The 10,625-nt window shown below is 34.1% G+C and overlaps 1 protein-coding gene across 1 annotated transcript in view; it reads left to right on the forward strand.

Annotated features, from left to right (window-relative positions):
• Positions 1-10,182, forward strand: part of LOC130053300 (uncharacterized) — a 56,900-nt gene extending 46,718 nt beyond the window's left edge. The window contains exons 12-15 of the mRNA XM_056160290.1: positions 1,733-1,768; positions 1,909-1,959; positions 2,272-2,319; positions 7,317-10,182. Coding sequence (XP_056016265.1) covers positions 1,733-1,768; positions 1,909-1,959; positions 2,272-2,319; positions 7,317-9,685 — 2,504 coding nt within the window. The 3' untranslated portion in view covers positions 9,686-10,182. The remainder of the gene's footprint in view (positions 1-1,732; positions 1,769-1,908; positions 1,960-2,271; positions 2,320-7,316) is intronic.
• Positions 10,183-10,625: the final 443 nt, after the last annotated feature.

A 10,625-nucleotide genomic window follows, 5' to 3' on the forward strand; every position in this document is an offset into this window, starting at 1 on the left:
CTGCTCCGTCATGGTTTGGGGAATGAAACTTCACCTGTCGCTTGAAATTTCTATTCTAAGCTTATTTTCAATTCATAAAAACGTAAACTCAAATTCATACGATAACTTTGATATTGGAAACTAAAATATAGGTATATTTACTTTATGATGATGATAAACTGTTGTTTCCGGGCAACAGCTATCGCGGTCATGAGCGAGGTTGGTTTCAAGGCTCGAAAAATTATGCTCATGTCAGGGCACCGTTGCGAGTCTTTATTAAAATACTACAACAGAAATCTCTCAAGTAAACAAAAACTCTCTGTTGCACAACCTAGAGGTAAACAACCTACCTACACTAAAATCTGTCAGCCAATATAATTATGTTTCCCTCAAAAACTTACCAAGAGCTGAACATCTATACTGCGTCAATTGTCTCAGTTACTCTGAATTTCTTTAGAAATCTGTGTTTAACCATTACGTTTGCAATGTCAAGTAGACCAACGCCATGGTATCTCCTTCGCTGATCAACAAAACTACATCCCACTGACGCTCTATCCATTGAACTCGAGATAAAAGACACCATAGATTCCTCCACATCTGTTTCGTACTTAGATATGATATTGAAAATGAATGTGAACGGTAAACTGACAACTCAACTGTATGACAAATGGACTGATTTCAGCTTCCCCATCATCAACTTTCCATATTTATGTAGTAATATTCCATTATCACCTGCATATGATGTTTATATATCTCAACCGATTCGATATGCAATAGTTTGTTCTGCGTATGGTCAGTTGTTAAATCGAGGCAGGCTACTGACAAACAAGTTGATGGTACAGGGGTTTCAACAATCTCGATTTAAGTCAGCATTTCGCAAATTCTATGGTCGTTATAACGATCTAGTTTAGCCAATACAACGTATCAGTGGGTCAAATGCTGTATGACATGTTCCATACCGATTGGTAGTCCGTTCTTGGCACACTAATTTTGACTTCGGGTAACTCTGTTTACCTCACCAATACATACAGCTCACGGTGGATGTGATCGGTCGACACGGGATGCTTACTCCTCCTAGGCACCTGATTCCACCTCTGGTGTGTCCAGGGGACCGTGTTTGCCAAACTATCTATTTTGTATTGCTTATAGGAGTTATGAGATTGATCACTGTTCGTTATCTTCACCTTGCATTGATCACAGTTCGTTATCTTCATCTTTCATAATTCAAAATAATTGTACTATATGAATGAGAAAAAAAATTAAAGAAAAGATGATTTGTTGATTTGATTACAGGAGGCACCAAGGGATAATTCGTGTTAACAGTCTGGTAATAAATTATTGTACCAGACTGTTGGTCTTGTACTCCCAGTAACCAAGACAGCTTACAAGTGTTAAACATGAAGAAGAAAAACAAAATGTGCATAATGCAATGAGATGTAGACTTTCTCACATTTTGAAATCAAGTGGTATATCCAGTTTCTTTTATTATGTTGATACATTTATTTCTGGCTGATAGTCTTATTTTTTATCCGGATGAAAAAATGAAGATAACGAACTGTATTAAATTTCATAAATCTTATGAAGAACCCAAAAGTAGAGAGTTTGTCAAACACAGATCGCTGGACACACCAGAGGTAGGCTCAGGTGCCTCTGAGGAGTAAGCATCTCCTGTTTACCAGTTACACCCGCCGTGAGCCCTACATATATATTAAAATAAGTGATATGCTTTACAAAGGATTATTTTATGTTTCAGAGATAACGCCATCGCATCTCAAACAAAGTATTCAAGGTAGAAAACACGATTTTTACATCTTCAAAACATTTTAGTGTACAAAAGTCCAAGCAGTGATTTTCTGAGTTAAGCTGAAACTAAATATAAAAAAAATATTGATAATATATCTGTCCATTATCATTAATCATTTCTACCAGATACGGTTGCTCGGAAACGGATTTCTATGGACACATTGACAGATATATATTGTGAGTATTAAAACAATTTCTTTTGATTTGCAGTTATGGAAATTAAAAAATGTATAATCAACCTGATTTAGTTTTGTTGCACTAAATGTTGTTGCTTTTATGATATGGATATGTACATGAAATTTAAACCATTCCATGTGAAATTGCTAAAAAGAATTGAAATATTGTTTCCATCAACAATTTATTAATTCTTTTTTTTTTATCAGTTCATGTCTTGAGTTAACGAAAACAAACTCTTCCACTCAAATTGCCTATTGTGCTTGTCGTTTTTATAGTGTTTTCAATATATGATTCACCTACGTATTTTTTTAGCGTTCGCTGTACACAGGCCATATGATGACTTGCGTGAAGAGAATATAGGTAAATTAAAACTGTCTAAAACGCGAAGTATCCAAACGGATCAGTATGGAATGACTAAAGATATTCGGAATTGACATTTATTCAGTAATTCAACACTTTGATATCGTCTAATGTGATAAGTGTCATCTTTAAAGAGAGATTATTCTACATAGACTACTGTGATATTAAGATATGGTTTGTATTATAGCCAAGAGTATTTTTTCTTATTTATCTTATAAATTTTTTCCTAAATTGAAACCAAAAACTTATTTCCGTTCCAAAATTGATAGAAAGTTTACTATTGAATTGATAATTAAATGTTTTGCACAATAGTCATTTGACTCATAATTAAAGCATCACTTAAAATTTGGAAATGGTAAAATTCACGTATAACAATAAAACATACCAATGCACTATATCATATGTTTGTAGAATTTGGATAAAGTTCAAGTTCGCTTTATTTTCTAGAATTTTTAACTTCAACGTTTAGGTTAACAATTATATGTAAGAGAATCTATCTCAGCTGGTCAAATTTGAAATGAAATAGACGAGAAATATAGAAACTAGACACATTTTTATTCACAAATGATTTTCTATATACCATCGAATTTATTTTTTCTAAATGCATGGTCCATGTTCAATTAACAGCATACCACTGTCATTTCTAATGGTAAATAAATGTTTTGAATGTATATATATATGTATAATCCAAATAGAAAGAGTTGATATGACACAGTCAACTATATATATATATATATATATATATATATATATATATATATATATATTTATATATATATATAAAGCACAGAAATAGCAATGAACTCTTAAATGAACATAACTGCCGTAAGTGAAGAAATAATTAATATAATGCACAGAAAATTTCACTTTATGTGGATACCCACTTCCGCCCCTACCCGGGGTTGAACTCACGACCTGCGGAACCAAATCTCCTAGCAGCATGTAACCAGTAAGAGTTCATTGCTATTTCTGTGCTTTATATAGAATGTTTCGAATGCAGTGTGTATCATGTATGATCCTCTTAAATGTACGTTAAATAACTGTATCCCATTTCCATTCTCAATGACCGTGTTGCGTGTGACAGCGTGGCGAGAATTCCATCGTCATCGAAAGCAAGTTTTTTGACTTGCCTAGATGGTCGAGCGGTCTAGCGCGCTGGTTACATGCTGCTAGGAGATTTGGTTCCGCAGGTCGTGAGTTCAACCCCGGGTAGGGGCGGAAGTGGGTATCCACATAAAGTGAAATTTTCTGTGCTTTATATATATATATATATATATATATATATATATATATATATATATATATACAGAACATGAAGCGTACTACTACACCACTTGCACGGAACGGTACGAAACAATTCTTGCACGGAACAGTGAACGATTTGCACGAAATGCTGAACGATCTGCACGGAACGGTGAACTGTTTGCACGAAATGGTGAACGGTCTGCACGGAACGGTGAACGGTTTGCACGAAACGCTTTGCACGAAACGCTGACCACTTTGTAGGCGTGGCTTGCACGGTTTGTGAACGGTCTGCACGAAACGGTAGGCGTGGCCTACACGCTTTGATTTTTTCGGTATTATTTGGTTCAAATAGTTTAAATATAATTGCAGTATTCTAGATATTAAAAAAAGGTTGCGAAAGAAATAATAACGATTCATTTTAAAATGATTGCTCATGAATGACGTGGTAAGTTTCGTTTTTGCTTATTAGATCTATAAATTATGAACACGTTGTAATGAAAACATATGAATTCTTCTTTTAATTTCGGAAATAAGAGAAAAATATGCAAAAATTACATGGTCATGGAATATTTATTAATCAAATTTTATTGATTCATTGCTCTATTAAATTCATTGAAACTGAATATGAAATGGTCGCGTCTGTTTCGCTATTTTTTTTTTACATTCATTCTGAGTGTCGTTAAAATGCATTTGCAATTTTTATATTCCAGGCCTCTTCTCAAAGACAGATGTTGAATAAACCTATACATTTTATATACATGTGTACGTGAATGAAAACAGATAAAATAATTTAAAGAAATTTCTCGTCAGGAAAGATTGCTATATTTTTGGGCAGGGAGAGGGTTATGAACGGTCTGCATGAAACGCTATCATGACTTGCACGCTTTAATTTTTTTTCGGCATTGTTTGTTTCATCCTGGGGTTAGTTTAAACAAGGACTATTTTAATGACTTACAAACACTTTGGAATAAAAGGAAATAAATATGTTTTAACTGCGGAAATAAAGGAAAAAGATGCATGAATTGTATCGTCATGGAATATTTATTATTCAACTTTATTTATTCATTGCTCTATTAAATTCACTGAAAAAGCGTCTGCATCGCTAATTTTGTGCATTCAATCTGAATGCCGTTAAAACACGTGTGCAACTTGTATTTTCAGGCCTCTTTTCAAAAGCAGACCTTGAATATACCTATACATTTTTACATACGTGTATGACAACAGATAATATGATTTTAAAAATTCGCGTAAGACTGGAACATATTCTCGGACCAGAGGAGAGATGCATTTAGGCATACAATGTATAATTAGTCAGTCGATAAGAAACTGTCACCTTGGATAAGAAGGGGGAATACAAAACAAAAAGGAAGCAATCAAAATATGATTGAAATAGATTGAGAAATAAATCATATAAATGAATATTAGATAAAACAAATAATGACTAACTACAGTAATGATCAACAGATATGCGAGCGGATCTAACATTCAATTTTGGTTAGATTGTTGCATTTGCCTCGATTTTAAACCTATAGAAAACTGCATTCATTTTTGAGAGACAAAAGATATAAACACCTCTTTTGTCATATTTCAATTGCCCTCACCGATTTTCACACCTTCTGTATGAATGTTAATTTCAAATACACGGATTAGCTGACCTCTATTGTGGGGAGAAAAGGACCTTGGAATTTGCGTAGAATATACAAGTTCTTTCGATTATTTGCAGATTTTCAGTCAAATTCTCAACAATGTTTACCTGTCCTACATCCCATGCCGAAATAACTTGCACGGTCTGTACGTTTCTAAGGGCGTGATTTGAACAATCTGTACGTTTCTATGGGCGTGGCTTGATCCTGCACGGAACGATTCTTGCACGAAACGATTTGCACGAAACGGTGAACTGTCCACACGAAACGTTGAACGGTCTGCACGGAACGGTGAACGGTTTGCACGGAACGGTGAACGATTTTCACGAAACGCTGAACGGTCTACACGGAGCGGTGAACGGTTTGCACGGAACGAAACGAAACGCTTTGGAGGTGTAGTAGCACGCTTCAGGGTCTGCATATCCAAATAGAAAGAAAGAGGTGATACCAAACATTCAAAGTAATTAGATAAAGAAGCAGGAAAATATGCACAATATTCAATAAAATATTTAAGTTTTATTCAATATTCAATAGTTATGCTCAATATTTGTATTCACCTGAGGATGGATGTTACAATCCAGAAAGCGCTAGTGATTTGAACATATTTTGGAACTGTATATTTTCCTAGAAATTTTAATGCCATTGTTGAATTGTCAAGGTTATACCTACACGTTTTGAAGAAAGTTCGGGTATATTGTGGTTAAAAATGGTCTATCACAAACTCCTCTTAGTTTCAGCAGTGACCAATTAATCTTTTATATTATGATAGGTGGTATTCAGTAGATGTGCAGTAAGGCTTCAGAAATTTCAATTTACCTTAGGGACAAAATAGAGTCAAAACGATGTTTTTCTAAAACAAAAATTGACTCCCAGAACTCTTACATATTACACAGTAGCCAACTCATCCTTTGGAAAATGATTAGTGGTGTACTGTGAATATGCACATAGGTTTCGGAATTTTCATTTTCATGAATGACCATGTATATTTCATTAAATTATGAAATAACTATCGTGACTTCTTCGCAATTTACACTAGTACGACAGAGAGTATACTTAAAGCTAAACATTTATGTGCAGACGTTACTTTCTTGTGACAACATCTAGTTTATTATTGTTCTTTGACGTAAATTATAAGAAAGCGAAGGTGGTCCTCTCAATTTCTTCCTGAAAAAAGATGCATGTAAGGATGCATCTATGAGTGAGAAGCTCAAAATGTAATACAAAGTGTCTATGTTCTGTATTTTCATCAGACCTATTTCCAGAGGTTTAATAAATTTTCTTGCCGTGTCTGATTCAAAGAATTAGAAGATATGCAACATACGTGCGTATATGTTGTTCAAGGAGGTAGATAAATGATACTAATGTAAGCATTACCCACATATTTCAAACATATGTTGCATATCTTGTCATCTATTTGGATGACAACATAATATCATTATTCATGATATTCATATTGTTATTCATCGGTAAACTGTACACATTTCGTTTGCTAAGATTTCGTAAGAATCACAGAAAGGCACGTAAAATAGAGGCAGGGATCCCACAATTTTAACATTGACCATTATTTGTTATTTTGTAAAACAAATAAAACTTTTATGAAAGTAGTAGTGAGTGAGATAAAAGTAAGCTTGAAAGCTATGAATTAAAAGTATTTAGCGATGTATGAGCATTGATTGTAAAAGATTGCTCCCTCACAATTTGGTGAAAAAAAACTTGAGGCAGACAAGGTTCCCCCAAGGAAACGAACTTTTCAAAAAAAATTGCGACAATTGATATAGAGTATTTCACCTCTCTTCCCCAAACGAATTAGGACTTATGAAACTTTGGGTAAACATCGTTGATTTTTTTATTTCAATTTTGCTTGACAAGAATTTTTGATAAGGTTACTACCAACTTCTTTTTTGTAAAACAATGATACGCGCTTGAGCTATGTAAACGATTCGAATAAATCGAAAGAAGATTAAGTTACAAAAATATAATTAAGTTAGAAAAATATATAAGAAAGAAGAGTAAAAAAACCCAAAACAAATAGTTTTTCCTTTGCAAGGAAAACGCTTTAAGTTTTGGTAATTTCTTGACGTTACATTTGATGATTATTACTTTTTACAGAGGAATCAATGGGATATTTGAGACGCTTTCGCACGTTTGATAAATATTTTGCTGAAACTCACACATATAGGAAAGCAAAAGACTATCTAGAGAAGTACAATATTGTCGTTTTAAATGGACCACTGGGCTGCGGGAAAACTCAGATTGCAAATCATTTAATGTTTCAAACATCTTCCCAAAATAGAACTGTGCATAAGATTAGATCATCGGAGGAGTTTTTGTTTGCGGATCCCAAAGTGCAATCGCTCGTTTTTATTGATAATATATTTTACGATAATATTCTCAACTACGATCTGGAAAATTGGTGGAAAACCTTAGAAGACTGTTTCAATAACTGTGCGAGACAGGAAAGAGAGGGCGTTACAACGGGACCCATTGATCCGTTAAAAGTCATAATTACTGCAAGGGAACATGTAATTGAAAACGCATGTTCGTTTATGGAAACATCCACGCCTCTTTTCAATGAGAAGTACATAATTTCTGGGGATGATTTTCGCTACAGCGATGAAGAAAAAGAGTTAATTTTTAGAAAACAAATGGAGTATGCAGAGAAAGAAAAACATATACCTCCACATAGAATTGACGCACATTTTTTGAAAGAAATCCTGAGTTCAGAGGGTCCAATTGCATTTCCTTTGTGCGCCCATTTATATGCATGCAAGGAAGAATATAAAAGACGTGGCGCAAGATTCTTTTCATATCCGATCGAAGTTCTAAAACTTCAGACTGAATTTGAAATAGAAAATGATAGGAGTTGTAAAACCAAAACATTGTTTTTCGTTTTATTTCTTTTGGAATGGCATTTGAAAAAGTATGATCCATGTAGGAAACTGGATTTGAATAGCGAAATTCTTTGCAGACGATTTGTGAACTCTTATTCAACATATGCTATGCAGTATTTCAGTCCTCTTGATTTTAAAGGATTGTCAACTATTGCTCGCAAGTTAACTGGTCCTTTTTTCATCGAAGTAGAGAAAGGTTTCAGGTTTGTTCATGACAGCGTTTATGAAGCAGTCGGAGAGTTTTTTTGTGAAAAGTATTTTGATCAAACGACACAGTGCTTTCCTTTGGATGTTATAGGTAATCAGGAATATGCATCTCTGACAGAGAAGCAAACACAAACACTAGCTTTGAGGTTTCTGTATGAGGCTTTAAACCAGAATCTATCCAAAATATACACTTGTGACATTTTTAAAAAGAAATTATTTGTGGATGCTTTTTGCGAAGAATTGTATAGGACAGGTGAAAATGTCGTACGTTGTTTTCTCACGTTAGGCAATGATAGCTCCAATATTAAACTCCCGTCTATATTTTGGACGAGTCGATGTAAACTTCCCTATCTGACTGATTTGTTATACGAGATGATTTTAAAAGACAGGGGAATTGATGCAGAATATCACATGTATCTTTCTCTTTTTGGTGAATGTTGTACAAGAAGTGAAGATATACTGACTACTGTTGATGGATTGTTGCATAATGCTTTAGAAGATATAAAAAAACGAGTGCACAAGTTTGTCGACGATGAAGGAAACTCTGTTTTACATCTGATCATAATGTCTGATAGATCGGACGCATGTGTGGCTCAAGCTGTTAAGAAAATAATAGAAACCGGTTTAAGCGTTAATTATCGCAATAAAATGAAAATAACACCATTGATGGTAGCAGTCAAACATTGTGGGGCAAGAAAAGATGTGATACGTCAACTTTGTGAAAAGGATCCTGAAATTAAGTTGAGAGACATTAATTGTTTTTCAGTATTCCACCATTGCCTAAGCTCGGAAAACGATGATGAAAGATGTTTAGAATATCTAACCATTATTCTCGAGAAAACGAAAAACAAAAGAATTTTAAATGAGAATAACGAAAATGGAGAAAATGCGTTGAACATGGCTGCTAAACAAAGTCGGTACAGTAGAATATCGTGTATTCTGACTCTCATGGGAATTGAGGAAGTGAAGGCTACGAGAGATTTGGATGGAAACACACCAATTCATAATGCTATCAAACATCTAAAGGGCAAGAACAAGAATCCACTGCTTGCCAGACTTGAGTGCTGTGTGAGAATCATTCTTTTCCTTGTCTGTGGTGTTGACCCAAATCAGATCGCAGATGACAAAAAAAGAGCAATTGATTTGTGCAATGATGAATGTGTAAAATGCATTTTAGAAGCCCATCCATCCTGGAAAGGTGCAGAAAAAGTATTCATTACATTATTTAATGAAATTGAATCAAAATTTAAGCAGAAAAAAAAAATCACGAATCGTGTCCAATTTCCAGCAAATATACCAAATGAATTGAAAAGTCACATCGAAGAAGCAGTGAAATATCTAAGAAATGCCGATTTTGAAAGGACAGAAATGATTACTTAATCTACTTCTGCTATACAATATTTGAAATTGACCAAAATGTCTTTCGGATGTGTAAAACGATCACCATTCTGCATCATGCCAAACCTTAATACAGTACATGTGCTGTTACGTATAGTCAAAATATGTAATCATGATTAGTGTATGCTTTTCATTCTCATTTCTTGTGGAAAAATATATAACATTTTCTTGTGGAGAGATTAAACATTCCCTTTTATATATATTTGAGTTTTATTGGTTTGATTACAGAGCGATTCTGTAGAGTTAATAACTTCTATTGATCATTACATCAACCCCAAAACAAAGAATTCGTTGCGATGTCAAGCTAAAGTATGAAGATTCTAGCGACTTTAGTATTCACTTTTTATTATGTGCAATTCATCTTAGGCTTTTTCAACATGTTTGTATAATTAATTTGTATTGATATGTTTGTATGTTCGAAAACCCCGGGTATCACTGATCGAAAGAACTGTGTTGAATAAAGTATTATTATTATGTAGTATATGTGTACTTTGTTATCGTTTTAATTAGGTCAACTCAGGGGACCATTGTATTGCGAGATGTGCCATTCGTTATACATTGTCTAATATATCATTGCTAAAACCGTTTGAATTTTCCTAAGATACGAACCCGACAATCATCCCCAAAATTCGATCACAAGGGCTAAGCCCGGTTTGTGCCCGAACTCTGTGATACCATGAATATAGAAGGGGTCTAACTCTGACCCAGATGAAAAAGCACCCACTCGACTAGACTGTGGATTAGGTTGAACAGCAGAAATTTTAGAAATAAGCTGTGTAACATTTCTGTAGTTTTTCAAGTTGAAATATTTTGTACATACCACGACTGATCTATAATCGCTCTTCATTACTACAAATGTTGTAATTTGGAAGTTTGTTTTCAAATATATGTAATTGATCTCTTGTTCGTAGTCAAATACCAA

This window comes from Ostrea edulis, chromosome 3 (assembly GCF_947568905.1).
Source record: "Ostrea edulis chromosome 3, xbOstEdul1.1, whole genome shotgun sequence".
Classification (NCBI taxonomy): Eukaryota; Metazoa; Mollusca; class Bivalvia; order Ostreida; family Ostreidae; genus Ostrea; species Ostrea edulis.